Raw genomic sequence first — 27,744 nt, forward strand, 5'->3', positions numbered from 1 at the left:
TCCACTGGCTGCACTGGCTAATGGGGGAGGGATGATAACCGAACTGGCAACCCATCTAATCTGACCCGTCGCTGTGCCACTTTGTTCCGCATTTGGCGGCTGAAGGAAAGAGAGGGAGAGGGAGAATCTTCAAAGAAAACCTGACAGCGCTACACTGGCTTGTCCTTTGACAGTAAACGCCCGCGGGGACTGGTTTTAACCAACACCATTACCTACTGACACACACACTTCAATTCACTGCAAAACATCTCCATCTTAACCTATTCAATCACATACTCACTATTAAACTTTTTCTTGTATCTGGGTAAAAAAACATAAGATAATCCAACCCATAAAATATCAACTAAAATAGTGCGATTTTACGTTTCTGAAAATCTCAAAGGTTGTAGATATATACGCACATCACATACTTAGGGTGCTGGGCTCAGTGAAACGTATCAAAAAAGATGAAAAAAGCCCACACACTCACGTTTTGCTCCATTAAAACATTTTTTGGAGCAAAACGTGAGTGTGCGGGCTTTTTTCATCTTTTTTGATACGTTTCTGAAAATCAACATTTAAATTGAAATGTTAGCTTTTCTGAGGCAAATTATGTGGCATATCAAAATTCACACTTATTACACACTTACTTCGAAAGAGTCAGTTAATAGGTAGCCACCAAAACTACTTGGTTAAAGTTAGGAAAAGGTCATGGTTAATGTTATGAAATGTTAATATTTGCTAATATAAGCTTCCTAACAAACACTAAAAAACAAACACAGTTCTTGCTTGACATGGGACTTGAACTCTGGCCTGTAGAAGCAAAGCCAACAACCCTACCTCCTGATGCAGTGTTTTCACTCACTTTATACTATGGCACGAAACTTGAAAACTGGACATTTCAACACGTCCTTGGTCTGCAGAAATGTAAAAATGCATTTTAGGTTTTTTCCTGGTGACTGGCCTGGATAATCCCAGTTGTTTCCAGTGCTAATCAACGCCATTCTAGCCTTTCAAAAATCCCTTTAAAAAGCAAAACTGCCTTTGGAAACATGAGGGATTATTTTGTTTTTATTTTCAGATTTTTTTTCCAGTTGATTAAAAACAAGTATTTAGCACTGAATAGGAAAGTAAATGACTTGTTAAGGCAGAGATTTTTTTTGCAGTGTATCTTATCTGTCATCTTCCCCTCCTCACAGGCAGGCAGACAGAGGGGATGTCAGTCAGGGACACAGAAAGGCCAGACACACTGACTGACACATTTTTGGCTCCTGAGAGATGTATTATTGACAAATACATCTCTCATCACACATGCTCCCCCGGCAGACCTAAAATGTGCGTGCATTTGTGTGTGTGTGTGTGTGTGTGTGTGTGTGTGTGTGTGTGTGTGTGTGTGGTGGGGAGGGTTATTGATATAATCATGAACCACAGAGTCTCTACATCAGCAGAGAGTCCACAGAGACAGCGCCTGATGTCTGGCTTCAAATCAGCGCATGCACTGCAAAAAAAGTCTCCATCTTAACAAGTCATTTAGTGTCATATTCATTCTTTAAAATCTTATTTTTCTTAGAACAAGTGAATAAAAAAAAAAAAACTTCCAGTAGAATGTGATAATCTCACTTGTTTCTTATACAGTTTCACATTTTTCAGGAAGCATAAATATATTGAAACAAGGCAGAGTAATCACAGAAATGACACTTGATTCAAGAAAATTCTCGAATCAAGTTGATTAAAATTGGAAACAAGTGGGTTTATCTCATCCCACAGGCAGATTTTTTTTTTTTTTTTTTTTACTTGTTATGAGATAAACAAGACTAAGCCTACATATGAGAGTGAATGCCTTGTTAAGATGGAGATTTTTTGCACTGTGCTGTATAAAATCTGTGAAGGATTACCTTTCTGAGACTGTGTGCGCTCACACGTGTGTGTATACGCGTTTGCGCGAGGCACTCCTTGATTTTGAGGCACGAAAGGAAACAGAAGAAAGAGAGAAGAGTGAACATCAAGTAACATGTGAGGCTGTTGACGCCTACAGTGAAAATCACGTCTGTGTGCTGTATCATACAGAAGAAAAAAGAGGAATGCCTGTGTTTGAAGTCTCTTTGAACCCAAGTACACATGTAGCCAGGCTGACAGCTATACAGTCAAAGTGTGGAGTCGGACACATACACACACACACACGAAGGCTGTGGGAGTAACTCACTCACAGCCAGCAGGCCAAACTGGATCCATAAACTATTTCATTGGCCATGTCAGTTCTGAATATCATTAAGAAAATGTGTGTATCTATATATTTCCTTATGCAAAATGGATTTGTGTTGCAATCTTGGATTAATTATTCACAGGCTAAAGTTTATATCAATAAGTTGCTCCACAAGTTAAAACTAGCTGCTACCTAACTCCCTTTTTATTTCTTTCCTGGCACCTCAGGATCATTATATGGCCATTTGATATTTGAAGCACATCCTGAGTTCATTTCAACCAAGAACTCATAATTTCTAACTTGTAAATTTCCAAGCCATGACGATATCGTGCCTATGGTGGCAATGAGGGAAAAACTGATGTCCACAAGGTGAGGAAACTCCACATTTTCCACCATGGAGAATACCAAAAGTGTATACAGAAGTAAGAAATAAATAATGGTTGTTAAACTCACTCAGTTCCGACATTGCTTCAAGTGGAATTGGAGGCACCGTCACTCTGAAATACTCACTTTTTCACAAGTCAGAGCTCGTTTTTTTTTTTTTTTCAACAAGTTCCAAATTGAAATGAATGCCACAGTCCGGATACTGTTGCAATATCTGTAAGCCACAAGCTACATTCCTAAAATGTAAAATCTATTACTGGAATATAGATATGGTGTAAAGTTGTGCACACACTAAACAATGCTGCAGCCAGTTCAGGCCTTCCAGACAGTCCCAGACAAATTGTCAATATCAGAGTAAAAAAAAAAAAAAACGGCGCGTCGTTGCTCGCGGAGAGTGAGAAGGTCACGTCACATCGCGATCTGATGCAGTCTGAGACCGTCTGGGACGTCCGGATCATTTCCCAACATGTTGGAAATTTTTGTCAGTGCTCTTGTAGATTGAGAGGGTGCAACGAGCCGATCTGTCACACGGGCCAATTAGACTGCAGCAGGATATGTCATCACCGTGTTTACTGTATAGCAGACAGGCTAGCAGACGGATAAAGTCGGTATGATGCAACTTTTATTTACAGAAACTTTCTCCAACCCTCCAGCTCGCTTTGTAATTCTAAAATGACCTAAGCATGGACAAATCCCAAAGTCGTCATCTTCCGCTTTCCACCTGCACGTTCAAGAAAACTGTGGCCTCTTGATGCTTAACTGTTGCTGTCTTCACTGGTCGCGGTCTGCATTAATTACCTGTTTGGCTTTTGGTATCCCTTCCTTAAAAGATGTTACTTGGCAGAAAAAAAGCTGACCGTGATGACTTAGGAGACAGGAAGCGAGAATGAATCATCTTCCTTTAGCTATCTGGTATCTTTGACTCTGTTAGAATAGAATAGAATAGAATAGAATAGAATGTCTTTATTGTCATTGTACAATGTACAACCAAATTAAAAGTGCGATCCTTGACGGTAATTTATTCATTCAACATAAAAACACTGTAAAAAAAAAAAAAAAAAAACACATAATAAATAGAATAAAATGTGTGTCTACCTGTGAGGCACTATTGAGGCAACTGATGTATGGATTTATGTGTCGACTGGACAAGTCTGAGAACTTTACAGTAGAGGCTCTGGTCAACCCTCTAAAGAGCTGCTATCGTTTCACTTCAAAGCTGAGATGACACTGGAACAACAGTCTACATGTCTTTTAAATATGCACAGTATTGTATCTTGTATCTTTTTGTTTTTCTTTTTTTCATATATGAATGGTTGTTATTTTATATGGACATTTAGTCTGCAATAAAGATTTATATATAAACACCACAGTAAACAGTAGAAACACACAAACCCATTCACAATCTAATTGCACTATCTCTTAACAGCTGTTTTAGTCAAACTGAGTACAAAATCACATTTTTGTCTTATCCTAAAATGTGCACAGTGTTTTGATGCAAGATGGGACTAGGTAGATTTTGGCAGTTCGGCCATATAAAGCGTTTCTGGCCTGACTCAATCAAATTTCACTTCGCTTGTAAACAGTTGTCTTGTAGCCTATTTTGACCACTGTGGTTTGGTTTGATTGTACACTCTATTCGCCGTATAGTCACTGAGATATACGAGAGTTGGGTTGAGTGAAGGAGGAAGATATAGCGGATCAGATACTGGGAAGATGAGTGACAGCAGGGATTCACACCACTCCCATTAAAGCAGGCTGACACTGTCACATCGCTGCTCTGTTTTCAGATTTCTCTGTCACTTTCTCTCCATCTCGTAGTCAGTCTGCAAGCCTCTTTGCACGCGCTCTTCCTCTTTCTGTGCACCTGAGCTGTCCAATTAAAGAAGGAGTGTGACTTCTAAAGAAGGACTGCGATTCACTGAATTTGTTGAATCTGGTGATGTGTACGTTTTTACTGACCGGCTGACTGGTCGACTAAAGCCGGGGAGACGCTGGAGGATTACCGGGCCAGTTTTCACTAAATTTGCTGTTCCAGAAAATCAAGGAGTGCATCCAGGCTGGAAGTTTCGTCGCGACAGACGGATGGCAAAAAAATGACCTGTTAATGTCAGAGGTTTACAGATTGAATCTCCACTCCACAGGTCTCGATCGAGTCCAGTGGTTTACGGGGATCAGGGATTTGTCACGAGAGTGGAGGCAGCCAGTCGTCCATAAAAGATTATAGAAAGGTGAGGCAGAGTGAGTCTGACTGTCTGCCTCCAGTTTTGTTTTGACTGGATTCACGCTGGATCATGCAAGTTCCTGTGAGATTACCAGCCAGTGACACATCAGGACTTTTAGATAAACATTTCTTGCAGTCAGATGTAATGTTTCTGGCTGAGTTATGCAATGTTATGTCAACTAAAATCTTTTACAACTTGTTTTTTTTTTTCTCATTTCATTGTTTTTCATTTTGACTAAAAGATTCTTGTTGCCGCTCTAAATGAGTGTAATTCATCCACCAGGTTTGGTCCACCACATCCTTCCCCTTTTATGAACTGGAGCTTCACCGGGAGTCTACATGTGCTGTTGTGCATCCTTCAAAACAATTTTTCAGCTTTGTATTGCTGCTCAAAATCGTGCTGTTTTCCTGTCTGTATCTATTTAATTCATTTCGGAGCAGTACACTCCCGGTGAAGCTCTCGTTCTCACAACAGGGGAGGATTTAATAGACCGAACTTGACAGATGTGTTACACTCGCACGGAGCGACAAATACGACTACAGTATATGGAGAAGAGTCCAAACTATCACCGCAGGGATTTTGGTGTGGAGTTCTTGTCATCGAGAACAAAATCAGACACATATTCCACCTGTTGTGCTCATCTTTGCCATCGCAAAGAGGCGTTTTTTTTTTTTGTTGGGTATTCCTCAGCGTAAACCCAACCAACGTCTCAGGCATTCTTGGTGCACACAGCCAGAGAATCGATGACCGGCAGATCGGCGAGCGAGCAAAACAGACTTCATGGCAACTGCTCGGATCAGACAGACTGACAACATCTAAATTCATCCAGTAATGGGCAGTCAAGTCTTCATTAAGCCATTTTACCTCATCAGAAACATCCGCCTCTAACGATGCTAAATCGTGATGAAAACTATTAGGTTATACCCAAACCACATGCCTGAAAAACTCCTATTGCTGTTTTTTTTTTTGTTTTTTTTTTTTTTTTTTTTGTCTTGAGGGGCATGGTGTTGGGCGTGGTAGTTATTTCAAGGCCTGTCCACTGTGCACCAACCTCAGATTCAAATGCATTTTTAAATTTGTGAAGACGGCATGTCCTAGGTCAAATAGTATATGTAGTAAATCTTTAAATCACCCTTGAAAACCTTCATTTTTACCTTAAACTCGTAGCAGCTGTGGTGGTTCAGTTAGTTCACTGGGCTTCATGAAATTCTCCTTCTCTCTTTTGCCATTTTGCTTTTAGCCCACTGCCTTTTAACTCAGCCAACGACCTTATTTCTCTCTCCAGACCAGCTCCAAGAAATATTTGTACAACTAAAACTGCAATCTGCCTGTGTGGCAGCCTACCCCACTGTTGCGTAATTATCTAGTATGTGCAGCATCTAAGACTGAAAGACCAGAAAAAAACAAAACAAAACAAAACAAAACTGCAAAATCCACTGATATGTGTGATACAATGCATTATTAAACAGTTAGGATTATAAATGTCTTTTTGTGTGTTCCCAGACTAGCTTGGACAAATAGAGGCAGGGACACGTCAGACAGTATGGGTTTTTCTGCTCCGTTTTGTTTTTTTGAGTAAGTCTCTCTCTCTTTTCTCTCTCTCTCACTCGCTGTCTTTCTCTCTGTCGCTTTCTCTCTCTCCCTCTTTCTTTCACTGTGCCAACCCGGCAGTTTAATCAGTGAAAGCAGCTGGGGACAGGGGGAGTCTAGCTTCTCTGCTGTAAGCCTCACTGATTTACTGGCTCCCAAGACCTTCTTTATATCTCACTGGCTAATAGGGCTAGCCAGGCAGCCTCAGACGGAAACAAAAAGGCAGATGACAGACAGACAGGCTGGCAATTTTAGGGAGGTAAGGACTGGCAAGCTCCGAATGAGGCAGGATGAGTGACAGGAATGCTGAAAAAACACAGCAAGTGTCCATTAAGACTGCTGCATACAGTGAAGATATAGTATGACAAAAAAAAAATGAAACAAAACAAAACAAAACAACATCTCGACGTGACAAAGGAACCAGGTGAAAGATAGGAACAGACACTCGGGGACGCCAAGGAGGGAAGAGACATGGAAACAAACACACACACATGCAGTCCACCTGTCATGGCAGCTTAACAGAAAGATAAAGCTGCTGTATGGAAGGAGAGGAGTGCAGGCAGGCCGACAGGTAAGAAGACAGGCAGGCGGTGCGGGCTCTCATGTCAGGGAATACATTTTTTAAAGGAATCGCACCGGACCACATTTTCACTTCTCGTCAACAGTCATGATCGTATCTGTCCGTCATGAATACCGGTTGCATAAGAGAGCACAGAATATGCCTCGGTAGCTTAGACACCAAGGCAGGAATCAGAGAGCACACCTTCTCCACGTAATTACCAGCTCCTAATCAAAGTCCACGTTAGGAGCTATGAGGCTCTCGCTTATTAGATTTAATGATCTTGGGAGAGAAATGCGTGAAAAATAATTGCTCGCCAGTGTTCATTCTCCTGACCTCTACGTCCTCTAAAACAGAGGATCTTAAGCGGTGACATCATCCGGCACTAGTGGGTGTGAATTAAAATTTCAACCGATAAAGCCTTCACAAATCTTTTAACATCCTCTCTCATCCACCTGTCCCCTCAGATAAAATTGTGTTTCTCTCCCAAAACTGAAATCCTGTTGGTTTGCACTTGTGAATGAGCCTTCCCTTGCACCGTGTCCCGCCTAAATGTCCTGATTCAACAGGAAATACAGTACAGGCCAAAAGTATGGACACACCTTCTCATTCAATGCGTTTTCTTTATTTTCATGACTATTTACATTGTAGATTCTCACTGAAGGCATCAAAACTATGAATGAACACATGTGGAGTTATGTACTTAACAAAAAAAGGTGAAATAACTGAAAACATGTTTTATATTCTAGTTTCTTCAAAATAGCCACCCTTTGCTCTGATTACTGCTTTGCACACTCTTGGCATTCTCTCCATGAGCTTCAAGAGGCAGTCACCTGAAATGGTTTTCACTTCACAGGTGTGCCTTATCAGGGTTAATTAGTGGAATTTCTTGCTTTATCAATGGGGTTGGGACCATCAGTTGTGTTGTGCAGAAGTCAGGTTACTACACAGCCGACAGCCCTATTGGACAACTGTTAAAATTCATATTATGGCAAGAACCAATCAGCTAACTAAAGAAAAACGAGTGGCCATCATTACTTTAAGAAATGAAGGTCAGTCAGTGCGGAAAATTGCAAAAACTTTAAATGTGTCCCCAAGTGGAGTCGCAAAAACCATCAAGTGCTACAACGAAACTGGCACACATGAGGACCGACCCAGGAAAGGAAGACCAAGAGTCACCTCTGCTTCTGAGGACAAGTTCATCCGAGTCACCAGCCTCAGAAATTGCAAGTTAACAGCAGCTCAGATCAGAGACCAGATAAATGCCACACAGAGTTCTAGCAGCAGACCCATCTCTAGAACAACTGTTAAGAGGAGACTGCGCCAGTCAGGCCTTCATGGTCAAATAGCTGCTAGGAAACCACTGCTAAGGAGAGGCAACAAGCAGAAGAGATTGGTTTGGGCCAAGAAACACAAGGAATGGACATTAGACCAGTGGAAATCTGTGCTTTGGTCTGATGAGTCCAAATTTGAGATCTTTGGTTCCAACTGCCGTGTCTTTGTGAGACGCAGAAAAGGTGAACGGATGGATTCCACATGCCTGGTTCCCACTGTGAAGCATGGAGGAGGAGGTGTGATGGTGTGGGGGTGTTTTGCTGGTGACACTGTTGGGGATTTATTCAAAATTGAAGGCACACTGAACCAGCATGGCTACCACAGCATCCTGCAGCGACATGCCATCCCATCCGGTTTGGTGACTACCTCTTGAAGCTCATGGAGAGAATGCCAAGAGTGTGCAAAGCAGTAATCAGAGCAAAGGGTGGCTATTTTGAAGAAACTAGAATATAAAACATGTTTTCAGTTATTTCACCTTTTTTTGTTAAGTACATAACTCCACATGTGTTCATTCATAGTTTTGATTCCTTCAGTGAGAATCTACAATGTAAATAGTCATGAAAATAAAGAAACGCATTGAATGAGAAGGTGTGTCCAAACTTTTGGCCTGTACTGTATGTCAAATCAAGAAAGTAAGAGTTAATTTTATGGAAGAAGAGAAAAAAGTGGACTGCTCCTTTATGATGGTTATGTCCAAAAGTATGGACTATATTCACTTGTTTATCATTAATACAAGTAACACAGCAGTCAGTATATGTGTCCTGTGAGAAATTACATGTGTTAAAATTCTGGGGGAATGGGTTGCCTCTCAATGATAGCTGATTGATTGATTGATTGATTGATTGGTACCTGTGTCAAAGTGGTGCTACCGAGTTAAGGCTCTGGAAGACGGCGTGCCAGTTTTCTTGTTTTCATTCATGAAGAGGGGGAGCAGCTCGCTCTCTGAAGCCGCTGTTGTTTGCATTCGATTTGGAGAAGAGCAGAAGTCCCAAGCAACTAAGCAGCCTAATGAGACTGTTTGTGTTTTTCCTTTTTTTTCCCTTTTTTTTTTTTTTTTTTGTGGCCGACTCTAATAAATCTCTTTCATCTACAAAGCCTGCATCCCGGACTATTTGGCGTGAGCTCTTTCCTTCTCACTCCGACGCTACCGACCATCCCCACTTACAACATTATTCAAAAAAAATGTGAAAAATGCTCGGCGAGACTTGAAAGTTGCTCCCGAGACGTAATTTCCCAGGTGGCTGCTGCTGAGGTGAGTTTCCGTCTGACAAGCACAATAACAGTCGGGACAAAAGCGTGCATTTTGCTTTTTCGGTGTCTGTGCCTGATGTTCAACGTGTGGAATGAAAGAGAAACCCACCTGCAGACGCAAGGTGGGTCACACGCTGCTGTCACTCACCATTACTATAGATCAAGCTGGATAATCTGTAGAGTTATTAGATCAAAGTGTCATTGAGGGCTGATGAAAAAGAAATTCAGGTTCAGAGACAGGCTCTTATTGCTCAGGGTTAATCAAAGCAACAATAATAAATCACATTAAGCCTCCCTGTCACCCGTCTCCCATGTGATACCACAGAGATCATATCTAGATTGAAATGGACAGATATATTCATTTAATATCCCAGGATTAAATCACTAAAAAAAAAAGCTTTGGGAACACCTGACACACCAGGGTCCAATCCCTTTTCATTGCATTACTGCCACTTGTCTCTGAAGAGGTGCTATACCTTTTTCTTTTCTTTTATTCCTCTCCTCATCCCTCCATCTGAGGAAAGAGATTGTGTCATCTGTCTCTGTCTCGCCTCCCCTTTGAGATGAACCATATTACTGGCTTTGTAAACAATCTGCGGATATGTGCTGTTGCTTAGCAACCATCAGAGTGAAAGAAATAGGATAAGTGTGTGTGTATGTGCGTGTGTGTGTGTGTTTGATTTAATGTGTGAAACGTGACACGGTGGACTTTAAGTGTTTGTATGCCTGCATGTTTGCCTGTGTGTGTAAATGTATCTGTGTGTGTGTGTGTGTTAATGTGTGGTGTATGTGTTTGCATTTTGTTACTTCATGTGTGTATGTGTGTGGGAAAGAATGTCACTGAAGTATGTGTGTGTGTGTGTGTGTGTGTGCAAATTTACATATATGGTGCATGGGTGTGTACATTTCTTTCTCTTACTATATTTATAAGGAGGATGAAATGTTTTCACAGGAATAGAAACATGACAAAAAAACATTTTTCTGGTCAGGATTTGGGTTTGGGTTAGGATAAAAGTTGAGAGCAGGTGCTGAAGGTTCGCGATGAGGGTTGGCGTTACGGTTAATGCATGCAGATTTTTAAACAAAAACACTTTTAAACATAAAAAATGAAGTTACGGTGCAATTTGAAACAGTTGTTGAAACTTTACTATGTGGTGCTAATGGACAGCTCACATTGATTTACTATGAGGAGCGGAAGTAACTTATTACATTTACTCACATTCCTGTAATCATGTTGCCTTTTTGTGCACTTCTTATGTGTACAGCTTTTTAAAAAATCAGTAATTTTACTTTACTTAAGTACATTTTTGCTGAAGTATTGTACTTCACTACATTTTAAATCATATCCATGTGTGTAGGATCGCTATAAACATCGCAAATGGGGCCGTTATAAAAACACAAGTTGTTTTTTTCTCTCTGTAATTTCTAACCAAAAGAATCTAGTTTGAGCTTCTCACTAGTCCTTTATAAGTGCATGGACGAGATCACGTCTAACACAGCTGTCTTTAAAAAGTAATCTATTACAGAGCACCTTTTTTAAAATAGATGGCATTATACGTTTACTAAAGTAGAGTTTTATAGCAGTACTTCTACTATTGTGCTGTTTGGCCAAGTTGTCGGGGTGTGACTGTGTTTTGGGTTCTGACTGTTATTTTAATGTCGTGTTTTAATGTCCAGTCGGTAGCGATACAGGTGACAACACACCTGTCTGCCATGTTACCTTGTGAGTAGCCGTGGGTCGCAAACATAACTGAGATATTAATTAAAGTGGGATGAGACTTTGATTCATGGAGCGAGTGTACTAACAGGCACCATTACACCAAAGCGTGTATGTCTGGGGCTTTCGGGGGAGCCATGTCTGGCAGAGGTGGCACGCTGGATCTGTCACCTGTCTCTCACAATACACCTTGCTGTCTCTCTGTGGCGCTGACTACCTGTCTACCTGGCTGTCTGTCGTCCTGTCTCTCTACTGGAAAGCCCCGGCCGGCGGAGGTGGCACATTAGATCTGTCACCTCTCTCTCCCGATCCACCTTTCCGTCTGACTACTTAAGATAAGATAAGATATTCCTTTATTAGTCCCACGGTGGGGAAATTTCAAGCATTACAGCAGCAAAGTGGATAGCAAAATATGAAGCATAATTTACATTATAAACAGTATAAACAGATAATAAATAGCAAAAAGCAATATAAACATTATAACAAGGAATACTTGTCTCTCTGCCTGTCTGCCTAACGAGCGTCCTGCCTTTCGATGAGTCTGTCTGCGCCCCTCCTCTTGCCTCTCTCATGACATGCATCTGTGTCCACATTGCGTCTGCACGTGCTGAAGCTGGATTACACCTGGCGTCTCTTGGTATACAAACTGAAACATGATTTAACCTCGCGGAAAAGGCAGATTGTCGCTTCCTCGTGATAATTACATCCTTCAAAGCTGACAGTAAATACTTCATCCCGCTTGTTCCTCAACCGGGAGCATCCTGATAATCCATTTTTGACAACCGTATTATTGTCTGAGCTGCCTGCCACTTTGTTTTCCAAGAGCTTCTTGCATGTAAAATTTTATTTCCATGAACACGACTCCTGTTTTTAGACTGCAGACACATTGCAGTTACACCTGGATTTTAAGCATTTTTTGCATGCCTTTTAAGTAGTCACATTCTTCGTGTTATTATTAATAAAGATAATGATAACGATAATACACTGAGCTTTAGCTAAGCATGATGTTGTCTTCACTCTTTGCTGTGCTGTGATTTACCTTCCCTTTGTGTTCACACCACTTAAAAGGAGACATGACGCTGAATGTGAGCATCAGTGAAAAGCTGCAGTTTGTCCTCAGCGCCTTTTTGGCTTTCTAGACTTTCCAAGCATTCACTGCCGCATTTAGATGTCAGCATCTGTCTCCTCACACCCATACAAACTTACATTCTGGGCTTGTTTCCTGTACCTACTGAGCTGCTCCAGTCGGCTTGATGTGAAAGAGCATAAAGCCAATGAGTCAGTTCATACATTATCTGTCGATTCTGCTTTATTTTCTTTTGTTGGAGGCGGGTCACAGTCAAGTGCCCATTTGCCAGTTTTTTGGAGAAACTGTATGCGCGTGCGATTGCTACTCCCAAATGTCAGTCTTTTTCAAAACGACTTCAAGCACTTCAGTGATGTGTGATTATCTCGGCCAGGGACAGTCTCAGTCAAAATGAGTCTCACCAGTGTAAGGAGCAGGTGTACGGATGCCCCTTACAGAGAATTCAGCCACACCTTTTGAGTAAATCACATCGAATAATTACAGACAGCTGGCGCATCAAGCACTGATTAACCTGCTGCTCATGTGATGCTCATTCTGATTGGTGAGATAATCGTGCATCGCTTTCCGTTTCAGGAAAAGTTTTGAAAAAGACTAAAGTATTAAATCACTGGAGGGCGCCTTTTTTTTTTTTTTTTTTTTTTTTTAAAGATGATAAAAGCCCAATTCAGTTCAAAACTTAAGCCTTTCCATTTTTCATTAAAAATCTATAGACTCAGGCAGAGTTAGGGTTAGGGTTAATTTGCATGAAATAGCTTTCCACTATTCCCTGATAATTTTTTTTTTTTTTACTACCACTCAGCCTTTTGGGTGATGAATACACAATAGTCTCAAAATTTACTTCATATTATTTAATCAAAGGCATGCAAATAGTTGATCCCACGAACTACCACCAGGAAAAGTGAGAAAGAGCTCCAGAAGTTTGCAACTTGCGCGCCACAGCTCTCCACACGTGCAGCGGGAAGAGCTCTTCCCACCGTGGCAACCGTGCAATATTTTGGGCACGGAGGAACACGGGAGCCAATTCTGCGTAGCAACGTGGCCAAAAGCTGCCGAGTGAATCATGAGGGAACCCGACTGACTCGACAGTGTGGATCGCATAAGCCTCGGCGTTGGGTGAGTGAGCTGAAAGCGGGCCGTCACACTCACATGACGGTGTTGATGCCCGAAAGCTGCTGGAACATCTGAAGGCTGCAGCCGACCAGGAGGGCTCGGCGAGTGGCCGGGTAGGTCAGCATCCGCCAGATCACCGGGCCATCTGGAGACACAAAGAAACACAGAAACACACACAAACACACGCATACAAATTAATTTCAAACTCAGCATGTCTTCACTGCAAAACATACTCAGCCGCTAATGGAAGGAAAATGTCACCAGCTGCTACGAAAACGACTGATGACATCAATCCACGACAACAGGAGTTTGGGCATCAGGCTGCTAAGAGTGTCCTTGAAGCTCTTTTACTCCTCCGCTCCTACAGGTGGGTTTGTCATTGCTTTGTGGCTCCCTTTTGTTCAAACCCACTGAAATGTATTTTAAAATTCAATTGTCGATCCCACCAGGTTTCCAAAGATACCACATATGCCCTGCTGAATTACAGGGATATGAGTATAAAATGATGCTGAAGACCCCTAATTATTTTCTGTTTGATGTAATGGTGCAGGGTACAAAGGACTGAAGTCTGCACAATAAATAATTTTACTCTCTTTTTTTTTTTTTTTTGAGGCCTCAAAAACAGAGAATAAAACTATTATTTGGAGCTTAACGGTACACAGACCTCACTCTTTTGTGTCTTGCACTCAATTTTTTTCTGTTTTTTTTTGTCTTGTACCTGAATAATTTGCCTGGATGTGCGCACACTTGGTCCCTGATATAATGGGTGCAGCCACAAAACAATGGCATCTTGGTTTTGATTATTTCACTCAATATAAATGTGATGTAGCCTCTATGAAGTGCAACAACCAGCAGATGCAGAAAATGCATGTGAAATATGGCGAAAAATGCTTTTTTTTTCTAAATTTGAAGCCACTTAAGGGGAAATTTTAAAGGAAAATCATAGCTCAAGAGGTTAACTGGAGGACCAGGATTGTTGCCACCATGACAACAAGCATCCATGCATCCTTGAGCAAGGCACTCCAGGGATGCTGTTTTGCGGCTGAGCCTGACCTTCGGCGTCCTTGTGTAGAAGCAAAAAATAGAGTCAGTATCAATAACACATTCCAGTGGGTGGCTGCGCTTTCAGATGTGGGATATCACAGTTTGGGATGAAACAAATGTTTCGGAGCCGGGCTCGGCCTCGCTGAGTCCCACTCGGCCCCGCGGAGGAAACTGCCTGGACTTGGTTTGTGATCTTCAACACAGCCAGACATGGAGCTCCTTGGGGACGAGAAGTCTTAATAGGATGAGAGAGCGGCTGGACAGGCATGGAGCTGCTGGATAAAGAGGAAGACACGCGGAGCACGGAGAGATCAGACAAACAAGCCAGAGTGCGCACACACACACACACACACACACACATATGCACCCACAGAAACAACACACACACACATATGCACTCACGGAGACACACATGTAGGCGTGCACGCAGGCACACGCAGAGGTATTGCGCACACGCGACCATGTGCCAAGACACACAAGTGCCTATGAAAATCCACGCAAGCACACGAGTCCACAAAAATGAGCTGAAACACACACTGGCTGGTTATTTGGGAGCAGCTGTGTGTGGGAGGAGGGCTCTGGACCAGATAACATCTCCTTTAGCTCTTAGATAAGCGGGGCAAACTCTCCAAGGAAGCCCTCGCTGACATGCAGGCTACACACACAAACACATGCAGCAACACACCCCTAAGTGCCCCTCTTGACTGTTGCCTTTCAACCTGCTTAAGGAGACATAATCACCTTTGTTTCCCTGGAAATGCTTCAAGGTCTGCAAAACCGTCCTCCTCGTTCAGACTCTCACCGGAAGAAACCAGCTGAGCTACATTTTCCCGACACAATACAGCAATAAGCGATTTAAAGCATGACTTCACAATTTCTTTTTTTTTTTTACGAGCAAATTCTGCATTCATGTTCCCCTCGTTTTTTTTTTTCCTAAAATTTGAAATTCTAATAGGACAAAACATGATTTGTGATTCAAATGAACTGCTTTAAATAATATCGTTTTTATTCAGGAATGGGACGACCGCGCGAAAAAGTACAAGGACATTACTGACAGCAGAGAGATGAGATGAACTAATTCTGTTCTGTATAAAAATTATTTTGAATTGCTCACATTTTAATATTGAAAAGCGATGTCGATGTGAGCAAGAGCTTGACATTTGGGTTATGAGTCAGTCCAGGGCACATCATTCACCATTCATTTCTTAATTTCTGGACTTTGGATCTACAAATGTTTTTTTTTTTCAGTCAAAATACAAACAACAAGCAAGTTTTTTTTGGCTTTCGATAGGTTTGGCTCCACAAAAAGCAACAATATCTCTCAGATGCAGATCAGTTTCACATTTTGATGTTGGGGTCTGTGCCGTGGAACAGAGCCATAACCTCAGACAACAAAGAGGAAGTGATGCGTTTACGGGCTGAGCCTCTTTCCGTGGCGCTAACCTGGTGGAGCGTGATTGGTCGGTCCCAGGAGACCAGAGCAGAGGACTGTGATCTGATTAGCCGATGGGCAAATCAGGATTCATGAGCAGAGCTGAACAAACTGGAGAGTGGAGACCTGATGGACGCCTAACGAAGAGCTAAATTTACTCCGCCAGACACACATGAACATGCAAGCACACACACACACACACAATCAGACAATCGATGGTGCACACAGAATGTCTCTATTACAAACTGTGACAGGCCCTGCTCTGTCTCTGCAGAGTCTGCCTGCATGGGCGTGGAGCCTGTTTCTGCTTCTTGTTTGTGTTTGTTTGCAGGGACCTGATTGGCCGAGTTGCTGGCTGGTGGACGACTGAGGGCACCTGGGCACAGTTCCCTCAACAGAATAAAAGCCTGCGGATCCAGTGACTCCCGCTCTCCAAAACAGTATCATTTTGTATTTTTGATACCAAAAGTGGTACCAACACCTCTGTATGTCTCCAATATCTCTTTATAAAATCATTTTTATACTGTCTATGGATGTAACATAGAGTTTTTCCTGCATACCCCTCCGACGTGTAACATTAGACAGGCAATCACCATTAATCAAATTAATTAATTTTTTTAGTACTTCATGGCATTGAAGCAATTCCATCGGTGTCATAAAAGTACCTAAGTTCGATACCCAGCCCTATCCTTTGGGTTGGTTTGGTTACCTTTGTTCTTTAATTTTCCCACACCCATAGATTGACATAGTGGGCGTGCATACTCCGCCCTAATTGCCTCTGATTGGTTAGTAATCATTGCCTTTGGTTAAGGTTAGGGTTAGGGTTAGCCAATCAGAAGAAGAGTAGGCATCTTCGCGCCACATCCACGTCCAGTATGTCAGTTTAGTGTCTTGCACACTCCTGATTACCCCACTCAATGCATTATTCTCTGTTGCTTTGCTTTTGTTACTGATGATTTTGTATTAAATACTTAAACTTTTGCTAAACTTGGGTGTCCATCTCAAAGTCAAACAAACACTATGGGCACAGGGATAAACATATGCAAACACACAAACAATAACACACAATTGTATTAATAGAAATGCATCTCCAAATGTATGTCACAAATGCACACACACTCAGGCATGCACGTGCACAGCATCAGCCTCACATATACATGCAATAAACACACAAATGTACACACACACACACACACAGCGCTTCATTTCTTCAGTGGCACCGTAATCTAATCAGATGGGACACTGAAAGAGGGATGGCAGTGAGAAACTGGGAGCTAGCAAGCTAACAGGAAAGCAACAAGCACACTGATGATTAAGTCCCATGGCATCGCTCTAATTGCACACTTTGCCACTTTAAACTGTTCCAGCTCCACTCCATCCCTTATCGGCGCGATATTTCAAGATGAAAATTCGATCTATCCTGCAGTGGTACTATTATAACACTGCCCTCTTGAATATTTTGACATGAACCATACCTATCCCCCTTATCTGACCATTCAATATGGAGCAAAACATGAATTTTCCAACCGTTTCTTCCAAATGGTGCAAAATAACAAAAGCATTACTATATGTTGATATATATGACTGAATTCTTGGGATTTCAGCCCATATTCTCGACAACTAATGCAAATAATTTGGGTTACTATCAGAAGAACAGCAATTTATTTTCCCCGCTGAGGATATCCACCCATTTGAAGCCCACCACAAAGGCAAAGTTGTCCTCTTTTATGCCAATCAAACTGCACAGGCCCTGTGATCATTTATCCTCCGTCACTACCTGCAGACGTTCCTCAAGATCCCCTTTGATTGCCTGTCTCGCTACGAGTACTCTGGCAAGGAAATGCTAATAGCTTTACTACGAGACCACGATCCAGTCTGTTTCTCCGGTCTACAGGGGCAGGCCGGGATGTGCTTTTAATGAGGGCGAGATTCCTCTTCTGCTCCTCCCGCTCTTTGATATTCAGCGCTGGAATTCCCCCAATTAGCTCGTTTTCTTGGCTACCTGCATTTGGGAAACACCCAAACGCGTCAGGTCCCCCCCCCGTGGCCAATTAAAGCGCCTGTTTGGTACATCAGTCCTGTCAGATGCTGTTTTTTTTTTTTTTCGTCACGCCTCAGACACGTGTCGCTGTATGACTCACTGCCTGGTTAATGAAATATAAAGTGGTGGAGAGACAGAGAGAGAGAGAGAGAGAGAGAGAGGACAAAGGACAAAGTCAGAAGGTGAGAATAACGGCCGCTCGCTTTCCAGGCGCATGACAAGACGTGCATCGACAGGCCTTTTGATTCCTGATTCCCGTATCGATCTGTAAGTCCTTTGTAAATCAGCACAACGCACTTTTACCCATGGGGCAACAGACGGGCGACAGTGTCAGGGGTAAAACATGGGCGTCGAACAATGCCCAATCAAGGAAACAAAGCGAGCCGACGAGGCGCTCGACGGAGGAATCACGAGGATGGGAGTCAGTCGACACCGGGACTGAAGAGGAATGCCACCGCTTTCAAGGAGGACAGGAATAGCTCCTTTTATCCATCACCATCCAATCACCACATCCTCAGGAGATGAGTGGAGGGTAGCAGGCGTCGCTTACATAACCAAGTGCCACAATGGCGGCGCGCAATCAAGGCCTGCGCTGAACAGGCAATCTGCGATCCTTATACCTCACCTTCTCGCCCCCTATTATTTTTTTTTTTCCAAGATTCTTACCACTTTTTCCCTTTAGCTACCTCTCCTTCATTCCTTTCCATCATCAAAGCCGGATCAACTCACTCAAAATCCACTAAAAGCTGTTTCTTTGGCTCCTTTTTTGTCTTCTGAACAAAAAGGGGCTGGATTCATGAATGTGTCTTTAAATGATAGGAAATTTTATTCTTAAAAAGGTTTTTCAAGGACTCCTGAATATTTTTTAGGCTCATTTCTCAGTAATTTCTTTATTTTTTCCTACTTTCCCTACTAGGCAAAGAAATTTAAATTTCAATTCATTTCACATAACCCCAACCCTTAGTGGATTTTCCTTCCTAGCCACAATCCAGAGACCTTCCATCTAGAAAACATCTATCTAGTTTTTTTTTTTTTTTTTTTTTTTTTAAAGTAGTAAACGTATGTGTGAAATCAGAGCCCCACCTCTATATCTGTAAGAACTTTAGGAGTTAAGAAAAGTTAAGAAAAAGTTAAGAAATTCAGAACAAAGTTTAGCACTTTAATTTCAAGAATACCATTTGTAAAGTTTTTTTTTTCTTAGAAACTGATTCTTTTTCTTAGAAGAGCCGTTTCTGCAGGTTACAAAATCTCGACACACACCGGTGTGCATATTTGCTCAGTCGGCTCAGCTGATGCTGGTTTCTCACTTCAACCAAGTCAAGCAGGGGTGGATCTCAAAAAGTTGCCCACTCCTGAAATAAGCTAAACTTAATCTCTGCTGACACTAGAATATGTGTCCAGGTAAAAAAAAAAAAAAGCACCTGTCTTATCGGTCTGAATCACAAAAAGGAGCTGCGACACAGGAGAGCCTAAGCCGGCGGCCAAGCTGATCCATTGGCAAGCGAGCAACATGAGAGTTAGTGAGCGAGAGGTTTCTGAACACTGAGCTGTTTGGGAACGTCAACACCATGGGCGGATCATAAGAGCGGTAAGGAGAAAAAATGACGAGAAGGCTTTGCTCACAGTGGTACGACTTGACAGAAAAGACTAGGAGCCGCCTATACAGTATAAATTAAATTAGAAAATAACTTGGGAATCCGGCAGCCGTCCCAATGTTACACCAGGCTTTCCCTGTTTTATCTTTGTTTTCTTTAATCCTCTGATGATGACTCATACCGCCGTCTGTGTTTGCAGCTACTTTTCCCAAAACAAATGTAGGAACACCTCTAATTGAGCGAGCAGATGGTGGAAATCAGTCCATCCAGGAAAAAAAAAAAAAAAAAACAACTTTAATTAGATTGAACTTTTTGTCCATCAAAATGGATGCAAATCTGATAGAGACAGACTGAAATGAACGCACACGGACAGACACTATAGATCAGTGTGACCCCCCCACCCCCCCCACAATCCCCACTATCTGCCCAAACCTTCATAATTATTTGGGTGTCAGGTTTTGGTTTCTACTCCTCACTTCCTGTGTGCAGAAAATGTTTCCCACCACTGACCAGACCTGACACCAGAATTTAATTTGGGCATCTGCTGCAAATCTAAAGCATCTCAGGAAGGGAGCTCAGGTCTGTTTTTACATAAAAATCATGACTTGTCCAGCTTTAAAATGCTAAAAAATACTAATGTAGCATCATTTTCTGGCAATCAGCTACCTCGTTGAGGACCACTAAGGAAGTGTATCATCATGTATCAGGGAGAAACATGATTTTAAGTGGCACTGATCAAATCAGATCAGCAGCCAAGACTCCTGTCTGCAGATGCAGGGGAGCAGCTGTGTTTATCAAAGGGCACCGAGGGCCAATGGTTGCCAGGAGCATCAGAGCAGACAGACAGGCGGAACAGAAACACACACACACACACACACACACACACACACAGAGAGAAAAACACGCTTGCAATACTTCCATTTGCACTCACACTAATCCACACATAAGAATCTGCAGCCATTCATTCAGTCATACACACCAATGCCACTGCAACAACTACATTACAGTGACTGAATATCAGCATGTGTCTATTTGCATCTTTATTTAGCAGTTCCCCAACTGTTTTCAGTAACAAATAGTGCAACGAATTACAGTTTCACATTCTGAGGTTGCATTATGGTTACTACACCCTGTAATGTAATGTATCTGCTACAGTGGTATTTATTAGGGACACATGATCTCGGCACATCAGAGGTCTCAGAGGGAGCATCCACGAAGCCTGTTTGTGTAGTATGGATCTTACAGTTTTGTCTGAAAGAAAATGTTATATAAAAATAAATATTTTTACGTTTTACAACACCTAAGTTGAAGCAGGTTTCTTATTTTGCCCGGTGAATTTTGAAAAACATTGTATTTTATGGCTGCATCTGCCAGTGGGCCTTCACAATAAGAGTAGCCTTGATAAAATGTTAATTCCACTACAGGAGAGACTTGATGTCCTCTGCAAAAACAAATCAATATGTGCATATCTCGGTATCAGCATCAGCAATGGGCCAAAATAGCTGGAAAATATCAGCACTAATCCCGTTTGGTTACAAAGGAAAATAAATGCTGAAGGTATTCCAGTTACTTTCAACTTATTTTGAGTGAGGGATGCGACTCAACGTACAATTTATCGTAGCATTGCAAAACAGCTCTGTGAACCTCAAAGAGAAGTCAGTGCTGCTTATGATGGATGAACTCCAACTAAATATGAGAAGCTGTGTTTCAGAGCAGGACATGATGATGGACAGCCATTAGAGTAAACAATAAGTGAGAAAGCTCATTGTTTATGGATTTTTTTTTTTTTTTTTTTGTAGTTTGAGTTTTGTTGCTGCTCTGTGTGTCCCTCGTGTCTCTCGGTAGACCCAGCCCTGCTTGTTTGCTCCTCCACACCTGACCTGAGTTTAGTCTCATCAGTCCTGCCCCGTCTCCTCCCAGCCAATCAGCTCCCTTCATGTTCTCTAGCCTCATCACCTGGGTCTAGTTAGTTAATCAGTTCAGTCAGTCACAAGTTAGCCCTGCGTTCTAAATCGCTCTTGGCATACTGCATCTGACATACTATGTATTGGGACATACTAATTCTTTTTTTTTGCCTACTAAATAGTATGCTAGTATTTTCTATTTTCTTGTAGAAGAGTGATGTAACTTCATGAAGCACTGCAACCATCAGATACAGAATATATATATATATACACTATATTACCAAAAGTATTCGCTCACCTGCCTTTACTCATACTATGAACTGAAGTGCCATCCCATTCCTAACCCATAGAGTTCAATATGATGTCGGTCCACCTTTTGCAGCTATTACAGCTTCAACTCTTCTGGGAAGACTGTCCACAAGGTTGAGGAGAGTGTTTATAGGAATTTTTGACCATTCTTCCAAAAGCGCATTGGTGAGGTCACACACTGATGTTGGTCGAGAAGGCCTGGCTCTCAGTCTCCGCTCTAATTCATCCCAAAGGTGTTCTGTCGGGTTCAGGTCAGGACTCTGTGCAGGCCAGTCAAGTTCATCCACACCAGACTCTGTCATCCATGTCTTTATGGACCTTGCTTTGTGCACTGGTGCACAGTCATGTTGGAAGAGGAAGGGGCCCGCTCCAAACTGTTCCCACAAGGTTGGGAGCATGGAATTGTCCAAAATGTTTTGGTATCCTGAAGCATTCAAAGTTCCTTTCACTGGAACTAAGGGGCCAAGCCCAGCTCCTGAAAAACAACCCCACACCATAATTCCTCCTCCACCAAATTTCACAGTCGGCACAATGCAGTCTGAAATGTACCGTTCTCCTGGCAACCTCCAAACCCAGACTCGTCCATCAGATTGCCAGATGGAAAAGCGTGATTCATCACTCCAGAGAACGCGTCTCCACTGCTCTAGAGGCCAGTGGCGGCGTGCTTTACACCATTGCATCCGACGCTTTGCATTGCACTTGGTGATGTGTGGCTTGGCTGCAGCTGCTCGGCAATGGAAACCCATTCCATGAAGCTCTCTGCGTACTGTACTTGGGCTAATCTGAAGGTCACATGAAGTTTGTAGCTCTGTAGCAATTGACTGTGCAGAAAGTCGGCGACCTCTTTGCACTATGCGCTTCAGCATCCGCTGACCCCTCTCCGTCACTTTACGTGGCCTACCACTTCGTGGCTGAGTTGCTGTTGTTCCCAAACGCTTCCATTTTGTTATAATAGAGCTGACAGTTGACTGTGGAATATTTAGGAGCGAGGAAATTTCACGACTGGATTTGTTGCACAGGTGGCATCCTATGACAGTTCCACGCTGGAATTCACTGAGCTCCTGAGAGCGGCCCATTCTTTCACAAATGTCTTGTTTCACAGTCTGCATGCCTGAGTGCTTGATTTTATACACCTGTGGCCAGGCCAAGTGATTAGGACACCTGATTCTGATCATTTGAATGGGTGAGCGAATACTTTTGGTAATATAGTGTATATATATATATATATGTCCATTTGTCATCAAAATTTTTGAAGTTAATTGAGGGGAAATGGGAAAAATCTAAGTTCAAGGTCTTAAAATGACTATTGCATCTTCTGCTTATTTGTTTGACACAAGCAAACAGTTGCAAACCATGAAGCATCAAAAATGTGCAGCTCAAGCGCACAAAGGATGATTTTCAGTCAGATCTATTTATTCTAACCTATTATTTTTATCAGTGTATCTGCAATGTTATAATGTAACAGATGTACCAGATGTAGAAAAGCCTACTTCGCCTTTTTAAAAAGCTGCAGTGGTGGTATGGCCTGCTCCTCTCTCTCTCGCCAAGGTCTGATCTTTTGGTGAAAACATAGGAAGGCGAGGCCCTGGAAAAGAGCAGAGCGAGGTAACTTTGATTCAAGTGGAGCTGCTGTCACGACCAAGGCTGCCGCCGCCTCTGAAGCCTTGGGAGTGTCGGGGCGAATGGGAAACAAAAACCCACGTTCTCCCTGGTCTGCAACTAATCGCATCTAAGAAGCTAATCAATAAAGAGCAGAGGAGGCTGGCTGTCAGTTGTTTTTTTTTTTTTTCTATCAGGGTGTTGTGTCCCTTTTTTGCCTGAAGGGTAACGGAGAGGAAGAGGACAAAACCGAGGGGAAGGAGACACAGCCGGAGACAGAAAGACCAAGGTTTCCATTTTAGGGTTTAAAGCGCTGAAAAGTCACAGCCTGGTTATGTAACCCTGAACCAGAGATCCTGCCAGGAGAGAGACACCGCTACCTGTTGAGAGAGAGAGAGAGAAAGAGAGAGAGAGAGAGAGAGAGAGAGAGAGAGAGAGAGAGAGAGAGAGAGAGAGAGAGAGAGAGAGAGAGACGACACAAAGGCACACATGCATTTTTAAACCCCATTCCACTTCTCCAACTGAGATTTCTATTATTCAGAGGCTTGCCGGGGATTTTGAGACTGATTTCCATCCAAAAACAAAATTCCTCCTCATTAGATGGAAAGAAAAAAAAAGTGAAATATGTATATCTTGGTGGTATAGTATGGTATAGCAAAGTATAGTTTCAGTAACTTTTTCTATGTCCATTTTTTTAATTATTATTAGGAGTCTGGAGGGATACTGGGAGAAATGAGAGGGTGTGTGTGTGTGTGTGTGTGAGAGAGAGAGAGAGAGAGCGAGAGAGACAGAGGGAAAGAGAAAGAGAGAAATTAGGGTATAAGAAAGGCATAAGACAGCACTTACATAGCGCACACACACACACACACACACATATACATGCACACACACTTGCACAACACAAACAACTGTTAGATGCATCTGATAATAGCGCTCTAGTTCACATGGGAGATACAGTATTGTCCAAGAACTGCATTTGTACCAAACACAGAAACTCACATATATCACACATTCATGCATTTTTTTCCCCCTCACACATGCTGTCCTATTGCGTGTGTGTGTGTATGTGTGTATTTTCTTCAACAGTCCAAGCCAAAAATTCATTATCACATTTTAAAATAGTGAAATCATGCAGCTGGCTCCGGCCCCGAACAATCCTGTGGTCTAGGGAGTGTGAACGAGGTTGGTTCAATATCCATCTATCCATGCAGGGTTTTTGACAGGCGCAGGGGGGGAATCATGATAGATCTGCCATCGCACAACTCTCCCCACTCAATTATTAATAAGCTGCTAAAAACCTGCAGGGGAACGGAGGAGCGGAGTCTCACCGAGAAACTCGCTTTTGTTCGCTCTTCGGCTTTCTGTTGCTTTTCCCCCGGCGTTTAATCTGCAACACAACAACCTGCACAGTCCCCTTCAGCGCGGCCTCAAGGACGGCCGACGCGCCTTCACAGAGGCGGCAACTCCAGCTGAAGAAGAGTAATTACTCCTCACTGTTGGTGTTTTTGGAAATTGATTTGTTGAGCGAACTGTTTGGACTTTTAGCAGATTTTGTTTCAGGGGATCTGCTGCCCTGCTTTAAGAGAATATGATAGTAAACAGAAATGTCTAAGCCAGAAATGTCAGAGATATGACTTGTGGGTCAAATCCGGCCCGTGTGTGTGTCTCATCCAGGCCCCAAGATGTTTTACAGGGAAAGGGGGAAAAACATATTAAATATATTATTGAAGCTTTTTTTAATTTAAAAACGATTCCAATTATTATCAACTATGTGTAATAAGCAAATAAGAAGATAAATTAATGATTTATGATAAATTAAGTAGAATCGGAAGTAAAGGAAAAACCAGCGGTCTGGTTGCTGCGCTGATGTTCATTTAGCGAGCATGCTGTCAAAAAAGTGAGAGTTTGACATGAAATGTTGAATTTTTCAAGACAGAAGAAAAGAGCAGTTATTTTCTTCTGGGAGGAAAATGGCAAACCTGTGTGCCACGTATTTGTTGCATGTCTGCTTTCTGTAATTCTACATTCTGTGTTATTTTCAAGTGCCGACGTGTAATTTGTCATTGACAGGTTGGCTACAAACTGATCGATTTTAAAATGATAAAGCAGAAAGTAGCCTCAAATATCCATGTTGGCGTTAGTGAAAAATAGTGAAGTTTCAATTGAATGAATGTGGCCTGTGACCTGATGTGAGTCTGACCTCCTGGTTTAAGCAGATGAACACATTTTTAGAGAGTGGTTTATGACTAGGAGCATTAAAGAAAAGGCACAAGGATCCTCTTTGCAGCCTCTGTATGCACACACAGGTATGTGGCTAGAAATGCTGATGCCCTGTGGACGACGGACGTCACAAGAATCAACAGTTTGACACCAAGTCAATAACCGAAAAATTTGGAAGCAACCCTAATACTGGTATTTCTATTATTGGTAGTAGATAATACGGGTGTACAGCCAATGCATTATTTGTATTCGGGTTTGGATTTGGGCTTTTAAAAAAAACTTCAGATTCGTTATTTGGATTCGGGAAGAAACCGGAAGTGAGCGCACTAGAGACTTCTGCCGAGGTAGCCGGCTAACTTCCGGTTTAGCTCTCGGCTAACTAGAACGGGAATAAAATTATTTAACCGTGCAGCTCTTCTAGACTTTCCAAACGTAATCGGACTGAATGGATCAAATTCTGCAAGTGAAACGAGTCGTTGACGTCAGATGGATGTGACTGGCTCAAAACACGCACCAACATGTTTTTTGTTACGTTTTGTTTTAATCTCTTGTAATTGGCTCAAAATCACGCTCAAAACATGCATCCAAACTTTTTTTTTTTTTTTTTTTTTAGAAAAAATCTCCCGAATAATGAGGAGAAACTTCGGACAGAAAAACTATTCGGGATCAAAGCATTATTTGTGTACTTTCGAATATCATATTCGGGTTCGGGTACATCCCTAGTAGATAAATAAGACTTATAGACAAATGCAATACACTGGAAATCCCTTCTTGCTCTAATTTTTTCATATAAATCACAGTGGTGAGTATGAACTGTATGCAATAATTTGAAGTGGAAGGGGTCGTGTGCATGTGTTGTGCCGCACGTCTCCATGATCAGATTCGGACAGCGGGTTGTGCACTGGACTTCTTATTTTCAAAGGATGACACACAAGGTGTTTTTGTAAAAGAATCCATGTTTAAGTTTCTGAGTAGATACTTCATGTGGGCCTTGAAGGTCAATCGACTGTGTGGATAAACACCCAGGTATTAGTACCAGTTCGATTTGGGTACCAGTTATTAGGAGGCATTAAGAAGAGGAGAATAAAGACGTGACGATCTTGAGAATATCATGCATTTTGTTTTGTTAAAGCGGTGTGTGTTAAAACAGGTCGCAGATTAAATGAGATATCATTACGTATATAATCTGAAAACAGCAGGAATAATTGGGAGAATCATGCAAATAGCTCTGGAGGCCAAACTTTGCCTGACGCCACACAGCAACAAGTTATCCCGACAAGCCTCCTCCCAGTCAGGCTGAGAAAGGGGGGGGGGGGGTTGATTTATCACTTTGCTCAATTTTATTCCACTCAGCTGATGATTAAACAGCCGGCTCACATTCTGAATGCAGACGGTGGCAGCTGGGATCAGATCTGTGCAACAAGGGGAGTGTCAAAGACGAGCGATATCAAACATGATCCGCAAAAGCCGAGTCGTTGGCGACATCAAAGTGCCTTCCCAGACTCGTGGGTTAAAGAGTGTGTTGAGCAACAGGCCAGCGGGTGTGAGCGGCATTTAGATACGAGGATAAATGACCTTCACTCCTGCCAGAGATGCACCGAGATGTTATTTTTTAAAGAATACTGATATCTGGCATTTTCCAACCCCTAATGGCTGATCACAATACTGACATTTTTGTAAGAATCATAATGCAAATGCAGGGGTAAAGCAGGTTCACTTTGAGACAGGCCTATTTCAAGATAATAAAACAAAAGACCAAGTAGTTTCACTGCTTATTTTATAGTTGCATTACAATTTGATCCTGATATCTCTGTGCTTCAGGCTCCTGCTCGGCTACAACATCTACAAATGTCTTTGAAAAACTTTGACGAAACTGGAAGCTTAGTGTAAACTCAGAATGTTCTCCAAAAAAGGGGTTCGCAAACCGATTTATTAAATCAACAGAACTGCTCAGTTTGAAACAGAACTACTTTATTGAAAAAACCAAGCACTGCCTTTCACACTGTAGGCCTCCTCGCTGTAGCTGGACGTGGCCAAAACAAGTCCCACAAGAATACAACTTTCTAAACCCATAACTTTTGACAAAATGCTTGTTTTGGAAAAGCAGCTTTATCCTGTTTTTTTCAAACCCAATTACGATTGCTCTACGTCTGAAAACGATGC

The 27,744-nt window shown here is 42.2% G+C and overlaps 1 protein-coding gene across 1 annotated transcript in view; it reads right to left on the reverse strand.

Moving 5' to 3' along the window:
* Window positions 1–27,744, reverse strand: part of LOC115354864 (proton myo-inositol cotransporter-like) — a 99,141-nt gene that overhangs the window by 35,047 nt on the left and 36,350 nt on the right. Inside the window, exon 4 of the mRNA XM_030045356.1 lies at window positions 13,474–13,582. Within this exon, the coding sequence (XP_029901216.1) occupies window positions 13,474–13,582 (109 nt within the window). The remainder of the gene's footprint in view (window positions 1–13,473; window positions 13,583–27,744) is intronic.

This window comes from Myripristis murdjan, chromosome 23, assembly GCF_902150065.1.
Source record: "Myripristis murdjan chromosome 23, fMyrMur1.1, whole genome shotgun sequence".
In the NCBI taxonomy this organism is placed as follows: Eukaryota; Metazoa; Chordata; class Actinopteri; order Holocentriformes; family Holocentridae; genus Myripristis; species Myripristis murdjan.